This window comes from Amphiura filiformis, unplaced genomic scaffold, assembly GCF_039555335.1.
Source record: "Amphiura filiformis unplaced genomic scaffold, Afil_fr2py scaffold_29, whole genome shotgun sequence".
Lineage (NCBI taxonomy): Eukaryota > Metazoa > Echinodermata > Ophiuroidea > Amphilepidida > Amphiuridae > Amphiura > Amphiura filiformis.
In genome coordinates this window covers 855001-881917 of record NW_027305493.1, presented here as the reverse complement: position 1 = coordinate 881917, position 26917 = coordinate 855001, and the positions used below count along the sequence as shown (strand labels likewise).

Sequence of the window (26917 nt, the reverse complement as noted above, 5' to 3'; positions counted from 1 at the left end):
GTTAGCGAATCAAAAATGACCAGTTCGTGATCATTGGCAGACTGTTTGTGTGGAGGGAGCGGAACCAAACTGGCTGCTGTGGAGACTAGCGCGCGGGTAACGCAGCACTACGCCATGTCGCGCGTAAACGACGCAGAGTCGCGCAATGAATGATAATACGGGTGAACGACCGACCGTAGGCGTAATAAATACGGGGAAAAGATGTGTGTTAAAAAGTACAAACAACATGAAGAGGTAGGCCTACTGTAATTAAAAAAGAAAACAAAATGAGGACAAACAGGTAGGCCTACGAGTATGTGGGTTAGCCTATAGTTAGTCACAGTAAGAAAATGAAAACGGGAATAAAATAGGCTAAAGAAGGAAAGAATAATAAAATCTAATAAAATTAGATGATTTAAATAAAAAAGCTATTAAACTGAGGACAGAACTAAATAAATAACATGAAAACGGGAAATCACAAGCTAAGCAGCAAATAAAAAATGAAGTCAACAGGAAATGTAAGAAAGGACAGATTTAGAAAATAATGGGAACGGGATTGAGTAAATAAAAAACATGGTAACGGAAATTTGCAAGCTTAGCAGCAAAATGTTTTTAAAAAATGGAACAAAATTGGCCCATGTATAAGAAACTAAAAAGAAAGAAAGAAGCTAAAATGGAAACTTAGGCTTAACGAGGGTCAGACTCAGATAAATGAAATTTACCTTTTCAATGATTCTACCTGTTCAGTAATTCCTCCCGTTTTAGTGAACGCTCCCATTTACTCACCTAGCGGGGACCCGCGCGTAGCGCGGGTGTCCCGCTAGTATGGATAATTATGATTAAAGAGTATAAAAAAACCATGGCTATCTTTATCATTAATAATAGAATTAGATAACACTGTAAAGTTTAGTAACATTACATTTAGAATTCTAAGAAATTTAGTATTGCCACCACGGGCTAGAATAAAAATGCATGGGATAGGTGAGTTTGTTTGTATTTTTTTCTTTGTTGTTGTTTTTTTCATAAAAATATAATTTAATTTATTATGCGAAATAAATTAAACACCCAGGCTAGGTCTTTTTAGAGCAGAAAGGATCTTTTAGAGCTGAAATTATCAAAATCAAGGGTCTTTCGGAGCTCTATTTTGGTCAAATATGGGGGGTATTTCGGAGCTGCGAAATCCAAAAAGGGGGGTCTTTCCGGGGGAGCATACGCGTATGGTCATCAGTGGCGTAACTAGGGTTGGTAGCGCCCGGGGCAAGAAACAAAATTTGCGCCCCTTCACCCCCCAGAGAATATCTTAGACGCGGGTAATTCTTGAAACATTTGCGCGCGGGGCAAATAAGGCCTACCACTAATTAAATTTGGTTACTAGAAGTTGAATATCGGTCTTAAAATGTTCTTTCAAATGACTTTGTGCTGAAATGCGCGCGAAGCGCGCGAAAAGTTTGACTTTCACCTCAATTTGGCGCCCCCCTAAGGGGGGCGCCCGAGGCACGTTGCCCCCCTCTGCCCCCCGGTAGTTACGCCACTGATGGTCATTTGTTTTAAGTGCCTCCCCGGGGATCTGCCCCGCGGGGATCTCGCACCCGGGCTCGCACCGCACCTTCTCGCACGATCTTATATAGCAATCTCAGAATTGGCAACGCCACGAAAACTTACCAGGCTGGCAACGCTCACACTTGCAACGCTGTTTTAAAAGCAAAATGGCGGGGGATATGGAGCTAGAAAACATCGAAGAATATGTGTTTGATGAAGATAAAGTGGTAAGTTGGCCAATGAATATCAGTTTAATTACTACTGCCTAATAACGCTCGGTATGATGACTGTACAGGGTAAGTTTTGTATCATTTAGAGACTCGCATGACTTATAAAAGAGCGATAAAATTCAGGTGATGGAGTGTAAGGTTGTCGAATTCGACAGGCGGAGTGTTATTATACTAAAATGCAGAAAACCTTAGACGAGCGCGTATTGTAAGGATACATCGCGTATATACTGCGTTGCACGCACTTGTCTCTGATTGGCTGCTAAGGCGATATATTGTTGCTGAGTGGAAATTTATGAATGAACTGTGCGCCGTACGCGTTGTTAGCGCCGAATTTGCAACATCACGGTAGTCGCGCTCGTAAAAGGTTTGCTGCATTTTAGTATATTTTAAAGTACTGACTGTCAGTCATTGACAAGCGGCTAGGGGACGCAGGGGTAACCTTGTCAATCAATGGTGATTCTATTGTCCACCAGCTCCTTCCACCTAAAGTTCAAGTCGATGACAATGACATCACCAATACGTACTAGATCCATGGCATGATCATTCCAATCGATAGGCAATTTCCCCGAGCCGAGGCACCAAAATAGATCGATAGCCATGATAGCAGAGGACCACTGTGCAAAGTTGACCAAGTTTAACCACTGATCTCTACAGAAACTATCACAATGGTATAAAATAAATATTAAAATTTTCAACTTTAAGTTATATTACTAGTCAAATAATATTTCCACTTTTTTGATAAATCATTTGGCCATTTAATTTATATTTGCCTTTTTAACCAAATAAAAATAAAAAGAACTAATTTTCACTATAGGCTTTTTGTCTCGCAGCTATACCAACCGCGTGCAGCTACGGCTTTTTAATTAAAGTACTTTACTACAAAATCGCAAAGTGCATTTTAACATTTTTCTGCTAGTTGGTATTGCTTATTCATGTATTTGATTAATTATTACACAAAATCAAATGATACGAGAAAGCAATATTGTATATATAAATAAAGAAATAACAAACGTTTTCAGCAGAGACAAAAAATGTAGGTATTTTCGTCTTAAAGAAAAAAAACAAAAAACAAAACAAAAAAAAAAACAAAAGTTAATGGTCTTGCTGTTCGCGAGGATATAATTATTAGGCCTATGTTAGAAATTGATATTTAATTAGGCCTAGGCCTATGATAAAAAAATGTTTACAATTTCTTTAATTTAAAAAACTAATGTTTTCATTATTTTATAGTATTATTGGGTTTTTTTCTGGGTTTTTTTAATGGTAGGCCTAATCATAAAAAATAAATTAAGTCTTATGACATCTTGTTGCTGAATCGTAAAGTATTAAAGCGTGCCGCCATATAAGGCTTAGGCCTAATTCTACGATCTTGATTAGTTACCGATATACATCGATCACTTATTGGATTAAGTATTGGACACAATAGATGAAGTATTTGATTGACAAGGTTACCCCTGCGTCCCCTAGCCGCTTGTAGTCATTGTACATGTAGTGCACTACATAAGCTTACAATAGTATTATTAAATTCACACACCTCACAAACAGGCAAAGTCTGTGCTTTGCATTGAACATGTTGAAGGAATGCGAATGAGGTCGACTCGCAAGGGTTCGATTTTACTTTGAAAAGTTTGCGTAGCAATATTAAATTAGCGAAAATCTGAGACGAAAAAGGTATATTCGTCTCGGGCGAAAATATTATTAGGTGATGTTCTTATAATATTAGCATATGTGTATCCATATCAAAACGATGCACTTGTCGGCTGCTACATGTAGGTATGCCAGGCAAACACATTTGCTAGTCAGCCAAATTCGCCGAAAATGTCAATGCATTTTTACATAGAAATTTAAAACAACTGGCCGAAGAAGGAAACCTACATTATATGTTTTCTATACTTCACTTGACCCAAATATATGATTTTTTATGGTGATAAGACACTCGCTCATGGAATTTTAGAGGGATTTTGATAGCAGTTCCATTAAAAAACCTGCTATCATAATGAGACAAAAGATCTAGAAACACCCCGAAATGCCGTTTTGGGGATTTTGCCAGCTGAATCTTTTTGACATTGTTTGATGAAAGTCAATCTTTGACAAGATGTAACTTTGCTACGGAAAGTGCTATGAAAAAAAGGTTTTCAGTTTTGGCTTTGTTTACTCAAGGGCTTTAATTTGATGAAATGATGCAGTTTGATGGCAAATTTGAATTCACCTAGCATACCTACATGTACTACATGTAATGCCTCATTTCACATGATAGCTAGGAGTAAATACCAGACTCATCTCAAGTGGAGGTCACTTCAAATCATCCCCAAGTGACATGGTTATGTAATGTTCTCTGTGTTAATAATAAGCCATGTGACTTGGGATGATATAAAGTGACCCCCACTTGAAATGAGTCTGGTATTTATTCCCAGTTATTATGTGAAATGAGACACATGTAGCAGCCGACAAGTGCATCCTTTTGATATGGATGTACACATACATGTACATTGTGAAAAATTGCTATACAAGCTGAAATTTGTGTAGCAGGTTGTCCAAAATGAGGAGCATTTTGCTCAGCGACACCAGTTCAATCGAACCCTGCTCGTAACTCGTTTATTCACCCGCTAACTTTCATCCGGGGGGGAACTCAAGTTTGATTTTGGCCTAGGGGTGTGCCGCTGAGAAAGTGGACCCATAAATGTACCAAATTTTCAAGAAATTTGGACCCATTGTCATTGATATGGACATGATGGATACCAAAATTCAAAATTTTCAGCCAAATGTAACCCATATTGTCTTTTTATTTTAGTTTTTACAAATTTTCCCACATTTTTTGGACAATTTCGAAATTTTGGCTAGATTGAGGCAAAATTGGGCTATTTTTCGAGAAAATTTAAAATTTTTGAAAAAGGACCCATTCATATCTCAAAAAGTAAATACAGTCTAATGAAGTTTTAACAAATCCACAATTTTAGCTAGATAAATTAGCATCAAAATGAGACCAAAACTAAGTTCAGTACCCCTCTTCATTCTTGAGATATGGGTGAAACATCCTAAACAAAATGAAAAACTGTAACACCCCCACCTTTTCCTATACCCCAATTCATGGCGCATGACCATAAAGCGGACGTAGTATGATCCAACACGTCCATCAATAGCCTCAGGTTTAGCATATTATGTTGAATTCATTCCTTCTTTTGCCTGAATTACTGAATAAATTTCAACTCCAATTTTATGCATTTTTTTGAATTTTTCACCAGTTTCAGTCTTTTTGATTTTGGGGCTCGTTTGGTACAGGTCTATTATTAAAAACTAAAACACATGATTCCTTTTCAAAAATTGCGTAGGCCTACTTCTAAGCATCATATTATATTGAGCAAATTTAGGTGGCACATGCTAGATTTCACTAAAGATGCATACGGTACCGGGTATATATTGTAATAATTAAAAGGAAAATTTGCTTTTTACTTTTTTTATATTTTTGTGCAAAATATATCAAGAATGCACTTTGCGCCAAGACACAGTACAGCAGTATTGTCTCTCACATTTCATCTTATAGACGAACAATTGATTCAAATGTACGGTAAATTTTGATTTAAAAAAAGATACGGTACCTAAATAGTCGCAATTTTTGCATCCTTAATAAATGAAGGATTTTTAAGTCATTTAAAATATTTGTTAAAATACCACAGGGCCTCTCAGATTATGACACTTTTCATTCTAGATTTATTATATAGATCTGTGAAAGTACAATATGTGGTAAAAATATAATTTAAAAATTATGTAGTGTTACTCTGTGATCTTCATGAAATACATGTAGCAGGCTACAAAAGCCTTGTTATATGTATTTAGGTGTGTATGTATGCGTAGGTGTTTGCCAGCAAACAAGGACACACACTCGCACTTCACATTCAAACCGCTGACTACTCTGCAATAGGGGACCGTCCTCGGTTTCTGGAGGTCTGCAAACGACCGCAAATGCATGTATAATGTATGACTCTATCGTTATGAGATGTAATGTCCGCAGTTACTAGGTTGAATTCCATAACCACAAAAATACACAAAAAAATGGCAAAAAACGTCCTTGGTATGTTGATTCAGTACGGATTCAGACGTCGACATTTGCATAGTCTTATACGTCTCCAATTTACGGCGATTGAATGTAGGGGTGTGTGTATGTATACATTTTTCATATTTATTTTTTTTATTTCCATAAAATCATTACATTACATTACCGGTACATAAAAAAAATACAAACACGATACATATGGAAGAAAAGGCTGGAAGACCAAAAAGGCCTGAAAGTTAGCCTTTACATAATACATGTTATGTATCTACTAGGTACAATATAATACAAGGTACAAACGGCTGAGCCTGAGACAGTGAGACTCTCTCGCTCTCCAGATGGTAATGACCAATTGGCAATGATTCTTTTATACATGTATTAAAAGTACAGCATTCACCTGTTTTGAATCATTCTGTGTTTGTTTCTAATCTACAGGTAACATACAAGTGGCTAAGTCAGACACTCTCTCTCCATGTGAACCAGGCCAAACAGTAAGTCACTGCAAAATTTGAATGCTAATCCATTCTGTTTGTTGTATGCATAGCTGTATGTTCTAGAGTACATCAAAATAATGCAATGATTTGTTTCTTATTTTATATACTGTACAGTGTACCCCAACTTCAGGGTCAGAATTTCGTTTTGCAGTGCGAGATTCAATCTTGATTCTTGCAGAATAAATTTGCGGGAATCATTTGATGTCACTTCAAAGTTTGCGAGAATCAACTAGGATTCATGCAATTCTGTTTACGAGCATCTTTCTTCTCGCCAAAATTTTGACCTTGCAACTTGATTGAAATCTTCATCCCTTCCACTTTGGGCCTAACCCATCAAAATCAAACTTTTGGCATTTGAAAGAAGCTCATACCACAACAAAATGTTATGTCCGAGATGTTTTCGTTTTGCTGGTATGAAATGAAAAATAGTACCTCATCCCTATGGGGGTGTACCACCGTAATGTTCTATGGGCTATTGTATTTACATGTAGGGCACTAGCAAATTGATTGCTTCAATAAATGTACATGTTTCCAAAGTTAACACGGGAGGGCACTAAGTCAAAGGTATGGGGGACACCTTCGGTGCTATAATTCCCTTCCAAAGTACACTTTTTTTTTATCTGTGTGGTTTTCTCTTTTTTGTATACAGGATGTTGGACAAGTTTGTTCAAGAGCAGAGGAAGAAACCTAACCAGCAGACAGCTATCAATGTTACCTATGTAGTGAGTGGAGAGGATGAGACAGAATCAGGAGTCAAAGTAAGAAAATAACACGTTCAGCAAAAATCTTTTTAAAAAAAATTGTTCATTCTTTCTTCATGATTGTCATGCTAAACTGCAGGGCATATATAATATCATGTTTAAGAGCGACTCATGAGCATGGCTCAGTGGTTAGAATTCTCGCTTGTGGTGCATGATGAGATGCTTGGTTCAATTCCTGGTGGTGGAAACCTTGACTGGGAAATTGAAAAATAAAGTTAATTGGTGTTAAGGACCAACTCTTCAGTATGGCTGTCCTCCTGTACTTTGATCAGCTCGTAATCGGCAAACCTTATAACATCGCGGATTAATATCAAAATCATGTCATCATCATCACATCATAACTTCATTCGCTGACCAAGCTGCGTATCATCGCATGACCTAGTTCTTTTTACGCAATAATCAGAAAGAACAGACAGACATTGCTGAAGAACATTGCTGAATACTATAGATAGGTAAACAATAATGTTCATTGTTTGATTTGTTTGTATTGCAGGTAAATAAAGTTGTCATTGTGAGAGAAGATGAACTAGAATGTAAGTTGTATTCATTTTCCATTTTTTAGTGTGTTTTAAGGTGTGCGAGTGCGATCGCACTCCTTAAATCTCCTGTCCAAGTGCGATTTATAGCACACCTCAATTCCCAAACTTCTTATAGAGCACAATTGAATACCTGAGTGGAAGAAGGGCCCAACTCACGATACAAGGTTGCAGATAAAAACAATTTCAGCAACATTTCGTCGGCAGAGTGCTACACTATCGTAAGTACAATCGAATGTTATAGCGGCCATTTGCAACATTTCAATAAATGTACTTATTTTTAACCAATAACACTAGAAAAACACCCAGCTACATGTAAAGGTGATATATTGGGGTTAACTGAAGTAAACAGAACATCAACACTTTACAATGAGCATGATGAGGGGATTGTGCTGCAAACAATAGGTGTTTTACAAAAGGCAGCTATTACATTCTACTGCACTTACGATAGTGTAGCACTCTGCCGACGTTATATGGATGACAAACAATCAGTTTATCAAACTTTATGTAGGTCTTTTATAGTTGTCTTTATTATTGTATCTTGACAGGACACAATAGATATTCGTAATTAGTCAACTAATCATCAATTCATAGTCGACTACGTCGACTATTGGCAACTTAGCCGTGCAACTCTAGTCACAGGTCACTCTGGACTCTGTGTCAAATTTAATACAGGACTTAGAAATGATAAGATTCTTTTAGAAAAGTATTTCACAAATTGGTGTGTCAGTTATGCTATTAATAATGGATCTGTCGGATGAGCAGTATTTTTGTTTATCTTTTCCGTATGCAGCAATTGAATCCAAATTTAGCAAAGTAACTGGCAAACATGTGTACAGTATACAGAAAAGCTTACTCAAGGATGTCAACCCTCTGTATATGGTGGATTATCAAATTACCAAGGAGAATATCATGCAATCAAACAAGTAAGTTCTTTTTTTTTTATAATCCCACAGATTGGGCTATCTCAGTTAAAATCCACACCCCCCATATGGAAGACACAACCTTTATCTTCCACACAGGGAGTGTGAATTTAAAATGAGGTTACCTGAATGGGTGACTCATAGATTAAGGTTATATCTTTCACAGGGGGTATATGGATTTCAACTGAAATGGCCCATTGAACCCTTTGTTTTCTACCAACTGCGCATGTTATTAATGTGCTATGCTTGTTATTGATAACCAAAACAATAGCTTTCAAAAAGTGCCGGACTCAAGAAAAATATTCTCACCATACTATTTTCAGGAACCATGTGTGACTTCCTATGTACCTGTGTCTAGTGCCGTGGTGACATGATCATGCACCGAATGTTGTAAAAAATATCAAATGCAGGTCAAAGGTAAACTTTGACATAACTGCACAGAACAATACCTCCAGATTCTGGTTCTTACTTCTTAGTCTGACAAAAAAAATATCCCGGTGATTTCTCAGTCATCAACCCAGAATGTTGGTGACTGAGGGTGTAAGTCTACTCTCCAAAAAGGGCACAAGTACTACGATCATGACAGAATTAATTTGTGCTCAAAAAGGCCTTTGAGTGCGGAGCCCCACATTTTTTGCTATTGCTAGTAGTAGTTATACCCAAGTATCAAGGATTTTAATGATAAGAAAATTCAAATGTGAATTAAAGAAAAAGGTTACTACCTCTTTTGACACTTCTTGAACACCCAACTGTCAGTTTATTTACCAGTTTAAATGTTATTAATACAGATATAGTGCCATTCAATGCTCGGAAGCCAAACCTAGATCAACTGAACAATTAGAAGCACTTGAGCAAAGAGCTCTTAAATTTGCCGGTAAAGATGAGCCACCACTTGTCCCGCCACTCGTCAACGGACACGCTAAAAGAGAACAACCTAAGACATCCGACTCAACAACAGCGTCGTCATCAAGAGGGAGGAAGAAAGGTCCATTGGACATGTTTGCTGGCAAGGCTGCAGCTTCAAAGACTAAGAAGGAGAGTACAAAAGAAACAAAGGCAAAGAAAGATGATGATGCAGTTGAAAAGAAAGAAGAAAAGAAAGATGAGAAGAAATCAACAAAGGTATGAAATTATAAAGTACAAAGGGTACAAATTGTACACTGTTGTTCTACCAAAGAAAAGGGGTAGGTAGATCAGACGCTAATATGGTTTCAATTTAAAGCTAATATGGTTTTGTATGGGTTGGTGGGGACAATTTGACCCCACTTAGCAGTTGCTCACATTTTGACTATGAAACCGTACACAAAACAAGACATATAATTATGCCAATTTGCCAATGCATAATTTCGAGTAGTTTGTTTGGATAACAGCAGTACAGACAGAAATGACAAAAGGAAAGAGTGACATTGTTTGCTGAACCTTGTGCAGTCTCAATAAAACCCCTACAAAGTTATCAGGGGGACTAAATATCCCAATCCTTTATAAATATTGCATAAGCTATGTTTGTTTTGGCTAAGATATCTGTGACACAAACAAAGGTGCCAAAAAATGAATTTTAATTAGAGAATAAAGGTATTGTTTTTAGCCGCTGGAGTGCATCTATTGTCTCATAACACAAGCGACATCATTATTTTAGGTATTTTAAGTGTTTTACGCCAACAATAAAGATGTCGCGTGGTATATGAGTCGATCAAATTAAATCCTACATTTTACAAGGAATTACCTAGGGCAGGCCTTCTCAACTGGCGACGCGCGTGCCACTTCTGGCACTTGGAGTTAGTCAAAGTGGTGTGCGAAGTGGCGCACAGTAAATTTACTAATTTTGTTCACATGAATTTTGAACAAAAACAAGGTGAAAACCCGGGTAAAAATACCAAATCTGAGCCTTTAAAAAGCCCTAAAATCTCAAAGGCTTCCAGCGGCACTGCACCCTGGACCCCTGCAGCTGGAGCTTTCACACTGGACCCCTTGAGGGGCCATAAGGCGGGCCCTGGACCCCACTTGTATGCGTTCGGTAGCGCATGGGCTCCCTCACAAATTTCTCCCTTAGCATGTTGGCACTTCATGATCGCTAACATTTTCCAATTGGCACTTCAAATAAACTAGTTGAGAAGGCCTGACCTAGGGCTTAGAATCGATCAGTCCCATTGTTGCTATACACCTCTGATTGGTTCAAATAGCACATACAAGTATCGCATTGACACGCACACGCTAAAGTGTGTGATATCATGTCATATCACACAGGTAAGAACAGCAATGTTCTCAAGTGTTTAAGAATGATTTTTACAACTTAACGAATGAATGCGCCTTTAACACAATTGATGCTTTACTTTGACCTGTTACAGTCCAACACAAGTAGCAAACCAAAAGGCGGTATGATGGCATTCCTTACCAAAGCAAACGCTGCTTCATCTAAACCAAAAACAACACCAGAGGCTAAGAAGTCATCGCCTGAAAAGGTAAAGGAAGAAGAGAAGAAGGAAGAAGTGAAGAAAGAAAAGGTAGCAGTAGTAGACAAAAGGAAAGCATCCAAGATGGCGGTGTCCGATTCTGATTCAGGTGAGTTCAGGTGGTGGTCGCCGTGCATTCTCTAAATTCAGTAAATTTCCATGAAATTCCATCGTCAACCGTGTAATTGAATGGGATTATTTTGAAATTTTAAAACGCTTGAAATATCACAAACAAATAGGCCTATGTTAATAAATGATATAAATACAAGCTAAAACCGTTGGGGTTCGATAATGAACCCCACAAAACTAACCGAGTATATTGAAAATGCCATACGGCCGGGCGGTTTCACAAGTTGCCGGCTCTATCATGCCACTCGCCGCCTGGGTGAGTTGAAGTAGCAATAAGCCAGGAATTCAAAGTTAAGCCTAAAAATTAGGCTTATTTTGGGGATTTCTTAGCCCCAAAAAGTAAAAAGTGACCCATTTTGACTCAATTGACTGGCTGACCTTCTGCACGCACAGGTATTCTAATATTATTGCAGACCATTTGCAAGTTAAAAGTACAATTTAACTTGATTGCAAGGCTTTAGAGTCTAAAGTGTTTCCAAATGAGCTTGTACCAGAAAAGACAACACCAGAAGTGTAGTGTGTATATATATGGATATCTAGTTTGCACTGGCAAGTCAATGTTTGCCAATCGAAAAATCAATTGATTTGGCCAGTGCTTGGACTTTCCCAAATGTCAATGATGCGAGTGATGTCATTCAAGTTATTATAATGAGCGACGCTGTTTACAATCAGCTTTATTTGGAATAATTTACATGTATGTGTGTGAAATTCTATGTACACAGTTTTGTAAGTGTTCAATGTAATTAAACCTTTAAAAGTACAGTTTAATTAAACCTTCTATACTTTGAACTTATATTTCAGATGATGGTTCCTCATCCAAGAAGCGCAGTAAGCGTGTGGTAAAGCAAGGAAGAAGGAGAATTGTACAACAAGATATCAGCAGTAGTAGCAGTGAAGAAGAGGGTAAGTAGCCAAGGGGGCACTCTTATGTTGAGGTGTGCATTATGTGTGGTCCTTAAAGACCCCCCTATTTTTTATCCGGTGCCTCCCAAAGACCCCATAATGTTTCTTATTTGCCTCTCAAAGAATCATGTATTTTGACTCCTTTTTTGCACCGAAAAACTCCTTTTTTTCTCAATTCTTCCTGACAGACCCCTAATATAATTTTGAGCATTTTGCCCTGAAAGATTCACCCCCAAAGACCCCCATGTTGAAAGTTTGTTAGTTGCATCCGCACATGCATGTCAGTCACTTTGACTCGGAGATGTAAGATTTCAGGAAATTTCTTGATTTCACTAAGGAGACATTCATTCATTCATTCATTCATCTTTATTTCATTCAAATATAAAATATAACAGTACAACAATTAAACACATACATTGAATGAGGAGGTTCTCGGAAGGCCGGATGGCCTGTATAGACATGATATGTATCGCTGTTTGTCACCCTTTTTATTTTTTCCCCACGCTTTTTAGCCAGGTACCTTTTAATGAGGAATTGAACCCTCACCCTTTTGTGAACAAAGCTTGTAGTTGTCTACTTCAGGAGGCTGAACATCGTCGCTATCGCAAAATTTCATGATCACTTCTGGGTTCATTATCATTATCTTCACCATCATTGCCCATTTCAGAATCCGAATTGGTGCAGATTTTATCCTCATGATTTTCTTCTTCATCTGAAACATTTGCGACATTGTCGGCATAATTACTCGCCCCAAATGGTCCTGGCCCTGGTCCTTGACAACTAACTGTGCATGTGTGCATCGTCATGTTTTCATCATTGTTTTGTTTTGTTTGGACAACAGTTAACACATGGCTGACATCCTGAAGCAATTGCGATACATTCAGTAAGCAAGGAGGAATGTCATTTACTGTAAAATGATGGAATCATTGATACTATTAAATAGGTGACATTCGTAGGAGTTGCAAACCTCAACAAATTGATTTCCAAAATTTCCAATTTTTCAGAAAATCATCAAATTACCATATTTTTTTTTCAATTAGTGGCTTTACCCACACACTTTATATTTTGCTCCCACGCTTTTTAGAAATCCACCTTTTACACATCAAAATTTTAACCCCTACACTTTTCCTGATTTTCAGAATTTATTATTCTCACTAATGGTCATTCAGCCAAAGTGAAAACAGCATGAAATCAGACCCTCCTCCTTTAAATTATGAAATTTCTTTTTTCCAACAGATGATGAAGATGATGAACCTATCCCACCTACACCTCCACCTGTTGCCCACATCCCTAGTAGTGATGATGATGAGGATGTGAAAGAGGAAAAGGAGGAGGAAGAAGAGGAGGAAAAGATGGAAGTAACCAAAGAGACAGAGAAGAGTAAAGAGACTAGTGCAACTCCAGGAGGTAGAAGGAGGAAAAGGAAACGGGTGCTGAGAAATAAGACATCACTTGATGAGGATGGGTGCATGGGTGAGTGGCAACATTTGACTTTAATCACATTAGCCGTTTCGAGATATGGCGGACACAATACGATGGCGCTGCACAAAGTGGGAAGTCTTTTGAATTTGCCGGGTTTTACCCAGATTGAAGATTGCCCTCCTTTTGTGTACGCCATACTTGAAAAGGCTAATGGAGACAGGGCAGTTGTCAAAAATTTAGATTTCTAAACCATGTGAAAAACTGTTAATGACACCTCACCATTGATGTTGAAATATTTTTTAGATGCAGAATGTGATAATCTTTAAAAAAAAATCAATACCCATTTTCATTATTATCATAAAATGTTGGATGGGCGGTTCCCACAACTGCCATGTTTCGATGTGTTGGCCACATTTATCTTTAAAAATCTTTTGTGGGAGAAGCTTTATTTTATATTTTATGTGAATCCTGGATATGTTCTCTCAAAGATTCTTGTAAAAAGATTTGTATGAATCAAAGTTGATTCTCATCAATTTTCAACATTTAAACAGTACAGTTTGCAAGGATCAAACGATTCCTGTAAAATTCCTTTGCAAGAATCAAGATTTTGCACTGTGGAATGAAATTCTAGCTCTGCGTTGAAGATTTACATAAAAAGATTTACAGGAGTCAAATTTAATTGGGGATGTAAGAGGGTCTACTTTGCATCACCCATGAGATTTAATGACACCTATTTTGTCAAAACAAAAGTAGTTTTGAAACTTTCAACAGGAACTAATGAAGGACTGGCTGATTGTCTTCTTCACACCTGGATGGTTTAGGTGTTTCAGAAGACTTTCGTAAATCTTCGGAAGATCTCGGGTCTCTGTTTCTATTTTGTCTTTAATTTGAGATATCAGTATTGGCAAATAATGCAGACATAACCAAGTCATGAAACTAAAACCGATGGAAGGTACACATTCAGAAGTTGCCACCCTTGTGCACATCATGCATACCATGAGTTTTCACTTACATGAACCAACATGACTGGCAAGCCCCATTGTCCACAGTACTCGCCAGGTGCAATGGGAAGCTGTTGGGGGTAGTCACAGTCGTTGTACTGATGGACCCTGCGCCACTTGTAGGCTGCAAACGTGGTTCCGACATATTCTAATGACGGCGGAATAAATGTAAAGTGCTTTGAGGCTGTTTACGGCATAAAGCGCTATATAAATATCTACATTTATTTATTTATTTTTTATAATTTGACATGTTGAAATAATGTCATTGTGATGTGCACAAAACCAAATGGTGCAACTTTTGAATCTGTTACTCCTAATATTGATTTAAATTTCAGAACCTTGGTTATTTCTGCATCATTTGTGACCTGCTACCATAAAATGAGCGTAAAGTCGCAAGTTGGTAGTTTCGAGACATCCTGGTTGCTAAGTTGATGTTCTTTGATTGTCGGGCACCTGCAATCAGTATGTTCTTTGTGAATGACCCATTGTGTTCCCCATTCACAAAGGACATACAGACATACAACAGGTCTACCTGAAACAAGGAACACCAACGCAGCAACCAGGACGCTTGTTTCATGGTAGCCGGTCACATTTGGCGCCCCTGATATCTCAAATTAAAGAAAATATCCTTATTTATTTTAGAAATCGACCCTCTTTTTGGCTATAGGGGCATGATTCTTGAATTGCTGCCTTATTTATTGTGCGGACTGTATCAAATGTAGAGTCCAAAGTTCTCTGTTTTATGGAAAACGGATAAATTTCAGGGAATTCCAAGTAAAACACAGAAAATGGAGTTTTGGCAAAAATTGCCCAAATTTAAGCTTAGTTTCCAGTGTACATTCAAAAGAATGCACAAACTGATTAAATATTTCACTGACTTAATTAATTTATCATAACATGCCTATAGGGGTCATATATTTGCAGTTTCATGACCTTTTTCTTAGGCTACGCCAACAGTTTCATTTCAATTGCCATTTTGGATTCTGTGTTTCTAGATAGAAATATACAGTTTACATTTTTCAGTATTTTTAATATGAAAAAAAAAACAGATTTCCTTAGAATGGGTAACAATTTTAAGGTTTATATTTTTTGAAAACAGAAAACAACACGGAATTTAAAATTTACAAAACAGAATTTCAATCTCTAATAATGTTTCATTGTCCAACAGTGACAGAGAAGGTCTGGGAGAGCGATTCTACAGATGCTAGTGATCAAGAACCACCACCACCAAAGAAGAAGCCTGCACCTGCTCCCAAGGCAACAAAAGACGAGGATGATGATGAGGAGGGCGATGGTAAGAAAAAGAAAAAGGGAAGCAGCAAGAAGAAGAAGACTCCACCTAGCAAAGGGAAACAGTCTAGTCTTATGAGCTTCTTTAAGAAGAAATGATGTGCACGTTGTGCTTGAACTTGATATAACAGACAATGAAGCGGGATGTGTATAACATGGATGACTCACTGAACACAACCCCAGCACAAGATACATATGCATACTTTGTTGTGACACATGTGCATATGTCAGTGTGCATTGAATTGTTCTTGCTAATTTTTTTGATGGGCAGGAAAAAACCCACTGTGTCATTGGCCCCTGAACATGTTTAACACAAAACCTCTTATGTAACCGGTTGGCAGTTTTGTTTTAAACATGTTCAGGGGCCACAAGCACATAAGAGGTTTTGCCTCCCCAAAGATGCAATGTAGTCCTGCAGAGTACAGTCTGTCCAGATAGAAGTACAAACCAAATCTGTGGCATCGGGGGTCGATGCTTTGCGTCACACACAGTGCATGTTAAAAAAATGTGACGCGTAAAGAGCGTGGTGCGCTCAGCAAGTACAAATCGCGCAGCAGTTGGTGCGCCAATGAAGCATTTACACACGCATTGCACTGAAATAATTATTCTCATACCTGCAGTTTCCGAGGTCTATTTACTTTGTACTTCTAGGTGGTCAGACTGTACACATGTACAAGGGTAGTTTGTCGGCATGCTTACAGACCAACGGCTTCAAAAGCTCTGCATTAGACAGAAAACAAATGATGTATAGGCTGTGTATAATAAGTGTGTTTATGCTCAGTGTTCGAAATATGCCTCCAAAAGTTACAGGCCAGCCGGGCTTGAGCTTAAAAAGTTACCGGCCAGCCGGACCAGCAACTGTGATGCCAGTCAGAAAAGTTACCGGCCAATCCAAAAAGTTACAGGCCAATGGCCGGGCTGACCGCCCTATTTCAACGCTGTTTATGCTACAGAGAAGTTACAATGTTGAGTCGGGCTCCGCCATCTTTTGTGCTTTGCACATGGAGGGCAAAATAATGAAAATGTTGTCATACTTGAATTGGATTTATGCTGGCTCGTCAAACGAGGTCAGACTAAATCAGCAATTCCAAGTGGAAAAAATATTTTTCTATATTATCCATGTGAAATATGTATTCTGCTGAAAATGTGTCATTTTATGATTTGATTTGATTTGAAAAGCCAAAATGTGTATTCTAGCCACACTATACAGGGTGTCTTTGATAGTACTGTACCATTGTACCTGCATGTCATCTATCACACGGTAGAGAATAGTAAAAACAAACGCTATTGCTTATCACCTTTCTGTCTAAATTACAAATACCTTATTTGACCTGTTAAGCGACCTGGTCTCTTAAAGGAGGATGGTCCGCACCATCCACACTTTTTCACCATCGAAATGGAGATTTTGGTATCAGTAGAAATATCATTTGGTACATTAGGGCCAAAATATATTTTTTGTAAACCAAAATATTTTTCAAAATTCTGCTGTTTTTTTTACACAATTGTACAGTACTTTATTAAACTAACATACATGTAATCTGTAAAAATCAAGACTGTAGGTGCTGTATTTTTGACAAAATATACAAGATTTTGAATGAAGCGTTGTCTAATTATTTCGATGGAAATAATATTAGTTGAACATGTATGCGATGATCATAACACAGTATGTACATGGCGTGCGGGACGATCATTTACACACATCAGTGATTGAGTTATATGCATTGGTAACATCGGCACTGGTAGTAAATTCCAATTTCTTTGCTTTACCTCAGTTGTTCGGCTCAAAATTAAAAGGGGACATATCTGACAGTAAAAAACATTTTATGGCAAAGAAATACTATGTTTTTTATGGGAATGTTACAATATGGCTTTGAGTTTAATACTGTACCCATTGTAAAAATCTATACAACACAGTTTGCTATGAAATCATTGAAACTACAAATGGTATACTTTGTTCTGGTGGGTTTATTTTGCATTCATGATATTTACAAAATGTGCCTTTTGTACTCTGAAAGGCATAATAGAGAGTTGTACATACTTATTTACAATTTATACACATATCATAAATGTATTTTTGTGCATCTCCATGTACAGTATAATAATTGTGTGTACATAATACAGTATTATGTTTGAATTAAAAATTAACTGGTTGCGGATAGGTGTGCGCCGTTCAACAGCAGCCTAGTTGATGCGATCTGATTGTGATGATTCACCATTACAGCGCTTTGAGTCCTCTAAGATCTGGAGAAAGGCGCTTTATAAACCCAAAATTTATTTTTATTTATTATTTTGTTGTCAAGTTCTTTTTGTAATGGGCTCTTACAGTTGAATTCCACACGCCCTGTATGGAAGATATGCCCTAATCTCCCACACAGGATTTCAAATGGCATCGTCCATTCGGGTAACCCCATTTACAATTCACACTCCCTGTGTGCTAGATTAAGGTCATTTCTTCCATAGGGGGTGTATGGATATCAACTGGAATAGCCCAAGATACACTTGCTACCAGGAAAATTTGTCACTTTGCACTTTCCAATGTGCATGCCATGTTGATCACTTAAAAAGAACAGGGTCAAGCTAGGGTCACTTTACGTGGCTTGGCTAGCGAATATTGGTGTTGCGGTTTCATAGATTTTCATGACATGATTCAATTGGACAATCAAAATCCACTTGATCGTTTACACAGTCTACATGCTAAAGTGGCAAAAAGTGTTGATTTTTTTTTTCTAATTATAAGTAAAAAAAGTGTCTAAACTTCTCTGATAACTAATGTAAACTCAATCATAATGGAACCACTATAAAATAATCATAATCATGGTTTTCTCATAATGATGAATTCTAGGTTACTATAAGCCATCCCTTTGTTAGGCAAAAAAAAAAAATGGTTCGTCTCAAAGCTGACGCACGCATTTGTAAAATCGCGTGATTTGAAAAAAAAAAGAAATGCGGAAATTTTTTATATCAAAAATTTTTTTTTGTAGTTTTTTCCGGAAAAATTCGCCGAAAATCAGATTTTTTTCTCAAAATAAAAATATCAAAAAACATCGAACATCGCACAGTGCGTCTCCTGGATCAAGAATTTAAAACAGCCTAACTAAAAAGTCACCTACGATGACACTGTTGTAGTCTGAACGACACAACCGTATGCGTATTTAAATCATACTATTTTTTAAGACCGATCCTACAATAAAAAATCTTAATTGTACACCATGTACTTGAGTACTCGCTGAATATTCATCAACATTTTTAATGTTGTCATTTTACGTGTGGCAATATGAATGACTATGACGCACGATGACGTTTTGTTTAATTTAAATATTAAATACATGGCGCAGTATTAATCCTCCCACCGAAGTCATCATGGATTCAGCGGCAGCAGCACCCGAGTTTGTGATCTTAAAAATCAAATTATCCGGGAAAAATAAAGAGAAAGGATGGTTTTTACACAAAACCAAAACTACGAACACACTAAAAGATGTTGCTTAATAGAAATACTTAACGGCGAGAATCCATGTGCTCCGATAGCTTGTGTGTTGAAAATGATGGGTATAGACAACACTGGCACTGCTGAATTCGACAGCCACCACACTAATTTTCAATTTTGACACACCATAAAAATATCAAGTTGAAAAAAAAAAAAAAATCGCATTTTCGCATTTGTTTTCAGATCACTCGTCAGCTTTGAGAAAAACCTTTTTTTTTTTTTGGCCTTAGTTACTGACTGTAAAGGGCGATGTTGTGAAACTTTTACAGTACAAAGCCGGTTTTGCCATGCATGGTGGGCAATCGTTGTTACCTGGGATTAACCAGGGATGTCAACTTTTTGGAATTTCTTGGAGGGAGATATTGTCGAATAGTGGTGTACCGGGGCGGAAATATTGTTTGCTGACTAAAATTGTCAGTTGTGGACCGGACCCAAATGTTATTTGCCAATCTAAAAAGTGTAATGTGAGTAAAAAAAGTTTTGTCTACCAACAATATTTTGATAATGTGCAAGATTTTACTACCTTGACGTGAGAGTGGGAGAAAGCACCAAAATGCATGAAGTTTTGTGAGACTTGCGCCAAATGTGTGAGAGTTGACAGCCCTGGGTTAACAAATCTTGTGAGGCACTTTACAGGTTAACTTTAATACGTGAGGACAGGTTTTAGTAATGTGGTATTTTATGTGGAAACCATGTTGATATAATTATAGTAGAGTGAAAATGCATAACATTGGAAAATGTTCATTTCATTTGGGTTGTGGTCACACATAACAGGTAAACTGACTGTCACTCTGGGCTGTTCCAGTTGAAATCCATACACCTCCGATGAAAGACATTACCTTAATCTTCCACACAGGTGAAGATTTTAAATGGGGTTACCTGGGTGACGCCATTTGAAATCTACACTTCCTGTTTGGAAGATTAAGGTAATGTCTTCTATAGGGGTGTATCGATTTAAAGTGGAACAGCCCATTTGTTAAAGCTGCTGAAAACTGCATTTTGTTTTGCATGACCATCAGTGCCATGCAGGCACTGACATGCATTTATACATGTGTATTATAGGACATTCATATATGGTATTTATAGTACAGTGTGTTTATTTACAAGTTTATAATTTATTCAAAAACAATGTACAATGGTATTTAAAACAAAAACAATATAAAGCAATAACATTTCCCACAATTATGTATGTATTTGGGAAAGCAAGTAAAAATGCTGAAAGTAAAACTGCTGTATCGGCATTGTTGCAAAGTAGGGCCATTCTATTTGAAATCCACACTCCTCTGTGGTAGATTTAATTAAAATCTTCATGGAGGGAGTATGCATTGCAAATGGAATAGACAATTGGGCAACTTCCATTTGAAATACTCGACTCCAGTTGTGGGAGATATAGGTAAATCCGTATACTGGGGGAGTAAGGGTTTCAAAATAATGAATCCCAACTGATTCTATTTGAAAATCATACTCCCTCTTCATTTACATCTTCCACAGTGCATGGTAGATTCAAATGGAACAGTCCATTGTAGATATTATGTTTAACTGTGGGAGCAGACTGGTTCAGGGCAATTCCAAGTGCACCATTCTGCGACGCAACGTTTGCATAATGCAAATTAGGACATTAGGGTGTTTTGGAAAAGTTTCTCCTACCTTAATCATTCACTTACCAAAAATAGTTTCCATTATGCTATTCACTTACATGTTTGGCTGTTGAATTAAAAAAAAAATCATATGCAAACTTCGCATTGCGGAATGGTGTGCTTAGAATTGCCGCAAATATCTGCCTTACATATAAATACAGCATCTGCTCTGTTGTTTACTCATATACCCCGTTTACATTGGGCGAAAGTCGTAATCGAATTCACTAAAGTCGTAATCGACTTAATTCAGTATCATACGTGTAAACAGGTATAGTCGTAATTAATCGTAATTCAAAAGTCGTAATTCCAATGATGACTTGTATCATCATTCATTTCAAGTGAATTCGAATAAGTTGTCATTAATTACAACTTTTCGCTAATGTAAACGAACACGTTGTTGAATTTGTATTTACCTGCCGTAACCATTGGTAACAAACGAATTCGATATTCGTGAATGCGAATTTGGAATCGAATTCAGCCGATGTAGTGTAAACCAGCCCTCCAATTAAGCATCTGAAGGGGCACTGCAACTTTTTTTAGGGCAAGTCGATAATTGCCTTGGATTTTCACTGAAAAGGCAAGGCAGCACAGCAGTTTTAATATTTCAAGAGGGCATCATGGCAACTGTTGAAAATTTGAGAAGGGCACCAAGGCAATTTCTCAAAAGTTAAGAAAACACACACAAACAGTCTGATAGATGATTTTATAATGAAGGGGCAGGGCTGGGGCACGGACGGCAACTTCTTTAGAGGGCACGGCAAGTGACTGCCTTGGGTAAAGGACATATTTTGAGGGCATTACGGCAGTGGGGATGGGCACCCACAGCAAAATGCCATGGGTGCCGTGGGTTAATTCGAGGGCTGGTGTAAACACCCACCAAACGAATTAATCTGCTGTCGTAATTCAAAATACAGCTTAAGTCGATTACGACTTTTGCCCAATGTAAATGGGGTAATAGATACTTTATAAGTGACCTGCTACCATGAAATGAGCATAAAGTCGCAAGTTTCGAGACGTCCTGGCTAGTGCTACTGCGTCGGTTTATTTTGTTTTTAGCACACCTGTTCAAGCAAGTACTATGTATCTATGACCCTCGTGAATGGCGGCACAATAGGCCATTCACAAAGGACATACTACTGGCTTGTACAGGTGCACGGCAAACACAGAACATCAACTCAGCCAGCCAGGATGTCTCAAAACTACCAACTTGCGACTTTACATCCTCGTTTTGTGGTAGCAGGTCACATATTTACTTCTTGAGAAAACTGAAACACCTCTCCCAAGCAGCATATGTTTTATAATATATTTGCAGATCTATTCTGTGTTTTACCTGGAAGGGTAAGAAGTGACTTGCAAGTTATCTCAGTCAGTGTATGCTAAGATAGTGTGCATATTATCTTTATTCGATACTAAAGTTATAAAGTTAGTTTTTGTTTTTGATATCATAAATAAAACAGAATACTGTAGACCAATAATTTTGAATACATTATACTGGTACATAAATAATGAACATAATGCTGTACATGTATAGTTTATACAATTTAAAATAAATTTATACAATTATGTTTACATTTTTAGTCCTCAAAGACTTTTTTACAACAAAACTGCAGTGGAAGAAATACTCAAGTGTTCAGAAATAGTTCAATGAATGAAATGGTCCAATATTTTTGAATTTTTTTTATCAAAACGGTCACAAAGTTGTATGTTTTCAAACATACTTGTAGGCATTAACACAAAAAGCTACAAAAGGCTACAGCACAAAGCAACTGCAAGTGTGAGTATCCCATGTGATCCCATGATTGCATAATCATTGGAACACACATCCATATAGGTATGAAAACCTTCGCCGGCCAAGATACACAACTGTGGCTAACTATCCCTGGTATAGCGTCCTCCGCACCCAACGGGCCCTTGGTTCAAAACTGGACCGGCAAAAACAACTTTTTTCTTCATCTTCTTCCTTCCTTTCTTCTTTCCTTCAATTTGCCAAAAAAGCCTTAAGTAAGTTAACATTATGCAAAAAGCTCACAAGCACTTTTCATACAGTTTCAAACACTAAGGGGAGTTTGGATATTTCACTGCTTTTATTTCAAAGGGCCCACATTTTGGTAGAATAAATTTTTTACAATTGGTTGCTTCTTCCACTGCAGTCATCTGCTTTAGTTAAACATTTTGTAGTCGAGAATTCAATTTTGTTTACTCAACATGATGAAATGAGGCACTTGTGACCCAATGTGATTAAAGGAGGCACTTGTGACTTTTCTTGGATGATGTGATAATACTCAAGCCTTAAATTTGAACAAATAGAATAAGTTCTCTACAAAAAGTGGGCATAATTCTGCCTTCTTATGGAAAAATGCTGCATCTATAAAGTAAATATAAAGCAGATACAGATATTTTTCATGATGAGGGCAGAATTTTTTCATGTGTCATAACAAATCTTCAGCATCTCTTGGAAAATTCAGAGCCTATGTGATGGACCTTAATGATATATAATATATCAATGCACACATCTTCAATGCACACATTAAATTTAATGTGTGCATCCGTAAGTCATAAAGGATTTTTGTGATTTTTCAAAAAGGTTTATTTCTGCCTATTTGGTTTTGATCAAGTACTTGCCTTGTCTTGAGTGACTAGGCACTACAACAGTCAAAACGGCGAATGAATGTTTATATTACATTGTGATGAATGCCTTAGTTCCTGCCATGCATCCATGACAACACACAGTCATTGGGAGACTACAGGACGCAGCGGAGATGTCACTTTTCAGGTTTTAGCCTGAATTCAGGTTTTTTGTAAGTCCAAATTCCTGTGATTTTATTTATTTTCAGCCCGTTTTGAGCTTCTTGGCCTGCATTCACATGCTTTTTCAGGTTTTTTCACCAGTTTCAAGTTTTTTTGTGTGAAACTGAGTGGCATCTCTGACGCAGCATGCAGATGTGTGCAATTTTGCGTGCATAGAAAATGGCAGATTGTGTTCATCCATTTGCCATTGTATTGTAGCTGCTTTTAAAATTAATACTTATATCATGAGTGATTTACTTTGAGATATATGCATACTTTCCAATACAAAAGACTGCTGCTTTTTGTAACCGAAAAAAAAACCTCTTGGGGAAGAAGTTAAATAATCTTCATCATCTTGTGGAGCACTTCTTGTAAACATTAAAATAACAATGTAAGTACAATATATCACAATTTCATTGTATGAATAATACCCTGTTTTCATATACATGTAATAAAATAACTATATACATTGCATATAAATAAAATTCTAAATGAAAGATCTAGAAATTGATTTGACATCCTTATTCACTACCCTGATCTACTGCTCCGTTTTCCTTTCTGTTTAGCTGTGTGTATCGACGAACTGCTGCAGTCAGCCGATTGGACAATTGTGCGCACCTTCAGCGGTTTAGTTACTGTGGATATTCTTCGTAAGCAGTTTCTTGTACACGTTTCCTGGATTTTTCGTTCTTTGCGCTTTAACTTCCGAAGTCGATCTGTAAGTAAGAAAGAAAATGTTGTTAATATTTTTCACTAATTATTTAGGATGACTTAACATCCAGGATAAGTGTTCCTCTTGAAAGGGTGAAAATAGGCTATTCCATTTAAAATCCACACTACCCCTGTGGAAAATTTAGCTAAAGTCTACCACAGAGGGAGCATGAGTTTTGAGTAGAACATACAATAATTGAGTAAATTACATTTGAAATACTCCAGGTGTGGAAGATATAAGTAAAGCCATAATACAGGGGGAATATGGGTTTCAAAATGAGTAACCCTGACAATTGCATTTGAAAAACATACTCCCCCTGTGGAACATATTCCAAAATCTTCCACAAAATGGAATAGCCCAATATGTGCAATTTTTAGAAATAGCTGAAAATGATGTGCAAGTTTTTTGCAAGTGAAAAGTTCTCAAAATTGAAGAAAACAGTAGCACTGAAAAGTGACATTCACTATTGTGTGTGGCGCTGCTTTATGGTGTATCAGAATGGTTGGTACCCATCAGTATCCAGTGAGCATGGCCAAGAATGCTACACCAAAATACTGTATAACGACCACCTTATTTGTAAATGTTTGTCATAAAAGGTCATTAAACAATAAATAGTAATAATGTCAAGAGGATCTAATATTAAATTTGGAAAAAGCAGGCGTTTCATTAGACAACAAAGCTGATGGGTAACAATCAAAATGTGATATATTCACCATTGCTGCTGTTTGCCATTGTTATCGCTTGTATAATATTGGAAGTGTTATTTTACTTCTTCCAGTGTGCATATTTCTTTTTTGAATGAATTTTGATACATTATCCACCTTAATTAGTGCCTCTCCCAGTTACAAAAATATCTCAATACAATGAATACATTAACAATGTTAAAACAAAAATACACACGGCAGCATTTTGATACATCACAATTTACATCTAATCTCTTCATGATGTACTTACGTGATGTTGAGGCCCCAACAAGGTAATATTTCCCATATCTATCATGTTCTTGTAACCTGTTGAAGGACTCTTGTGATATAGTACCAATTTGGAAATCTTCTATTGCACCTGTATCTGCAAAAGTCAAATTAATGAAAACATTTTAAAAGATACACAGTAATGATAGAAACAATTTTGGTCACATTTTCAATGAAATTAAGTTTTATCTGATAGAGCACCATGAGCATGGTGGTGTTTTACTAAGATACAGGACCTGAATTACCACACAGGACCAGGGCCACAATGGAAGGGGCCAAAATATTGAGAGGAGGAAAAGTAATAATAAAAATCTAATTCTCTAAGACATGGAATACTAAAAACTTGCATTATATTAATTCCAGAGTAACTTCCAGGATAGATAGTAGAAATGACTGCTGTGATGAAGACAGGGAACCTTATGTTAGTCGCTACCAGTAATGTTAGGTAAGTTTGATTAATGTTAATTTTAAAAAACCCTTTAATTTATTTATTTGGTAATTTAGGTCCAGTGTTTTTAAGATACTGTTTTTGTTTTGAGTGTACAAAATGCTTTTTGTGCTCAATCAGTATACTAAGGAATGTAGGAGGCTAAGATTTACTGCAGGGATGTAACATGTTACAATGGTTTCTGGGAAGGGCCTGATATCTTCTATCCCTTGTGCCCATTGATTTCACCCTAAACATACTTTGCCTGGATTATTTAGGCATAAAAAATTGTTTGATTTTCGTAACATAAATAATATTTTTTTTTTACTTTTAAATCTGCAAAATTGCATTTGATAAAAGCCTTGGATTTTTTTTTCTTAAATTAAATTTAATCTAATTTTTTTTAAATTCTTTTTTTTTAAATTAATTATTTTTTTTTTTGTAACTTTTTTGGGGGGTCGATCAGGTTAGGCCAATCATACAATTTTTTTAGGCCTTACCTTGTGAAACTGTCCATACATGGAGCTCAATTTCTTCCGTTTTTAAATCCTCTATTGCATATTCAAAAGATGACCCCTCCCTCCTTGTAGCCGCCGCCTCAGATGTGACTTTGTATTGGTAAAATAGAATGTCTTCACTCTTTCGTAGGCATAGTGACAGGTGGGGTGATGGTATATCTTGTGTGCTATCTGTGTAGAGAACACTACTCTGACCTATCCCATCATGCACGGTTAATCTGATGGTTTCTGAAATGGAATGTACAAAATTAGATAATGAAATTTATAAGCAAATATGATACTTGTTTCATGTTATAGTTTCATATCCGAAACATTCTTATCAATGTATTTTGCATAAGCAAAAATGATTGTTACAAGCTGGTGAGCTGGGTCTTCATTCATTGAAATGGGCTCTTGAGTTTTTTGGGTTTTTTTTTTTACTTTAATCTATGCCTAACAGAAATATGTGTGTGATTTTAGAGGCCAAAAACCACCCCAGGAAAAAAAAAAAACACAAAAATATGTGATTTCTCACCAAAAATGCAAAATCTATTAAAGATGTAAAAATGCATTGGTCTTGTACACATTTCTCTATCTTGAATAGATTCTGAAGTAAACACAAGTTACAAAAGTGTAATTGTTGATAACTTTTTCCCATTTTTTAAAAATCAACCATGAATGATTGTAGTACTAGGCT

The 26917-nt window shown here is 36.9% G+C and overlaps 2 protein-coding genes across 2 annotated transcripts in view; one reads left to right on the top strand and one right to left on the bottom strand.

The window, feature by feature from the left end:
- Nucleotides 1–1670: 1670 nt before the first annotated feature.
- On the top strand, nucleotides 1671–16597 carry LOC140143829 (uncharacterized). Its single transcript, XM_072165638.1, has 10 exons — nucleotides 1671–1745; nucleotides 6232–6287; nucleotides 6940–7048; nucleotides 7545–7584; nucleotides 8381–8513; nucleotides 9299–9632; nucleotides 10856–11069; nucleotides 11891–11992; nucleotides 13229–13465; nucleotides 15584–16597. Exons 1-10 carry the CDS (start codon nucleotides 1686–1688, stop codon nucleotides 15802–15804), a joined length of 1506 nt encoding a protein of 501 aa, XP_072021739.1. The 5' UTR covers nucleotides 1671–1685; the 3' UTR covers nucleotides 15805–16597.
- Nucleotides 16598–23896: 7299 nt separating this feature from the next.
- LOC140143833 (chordin-like protein 1) overlaps nucleotides 23897–26917 on the bottom strand; it is a 14496-nt gene continuing 11475 nt past the window's right edge. The window contains exons 8-10 of the mRNA XM_072165643.1: nucleotides 26224–26469; nucleotides 25280–25393; nucleotides 23897–24329 (exon numbers count right to left, since the gene is read on the bottom strand). Coding sequence (XP_072021744.1) covers nucleotides 24142–24329; nucleotides 25280–25393; nucleotides 26224–26469 — 548 coding nt within the window. The 3' untranslated portion in view covers nucleotides 23897–24141. The remainder of the gene's footprint in view (nucleotides 24330–25279; nucleotides 25394–26223; nucleotides 26470–26917) is intronic.

Coding starts and splice junctions, on each gene's coding strand:
- LOC140143829 (XM_072165638.1), top strand. CDS start 1,686: ATGGCGGGGGATATGGAGCTAGAAAACATCGAAGAATATGTGTTTGAT. Junction 1,746..6,231: donor TGTTTGATGAAGATAAAGTG/GTAAGTTGGCCA, acceptor TCTAATCTACAG/GTAACATACAAGTGGCTAAG. Junction 7,049..7,544: donor AGACAGAATCAGGAGTCAAA/GTAAGAAAATAA, acceptor TTTGTATTGCAG/GTAAATAAAGTTGTCATTGT.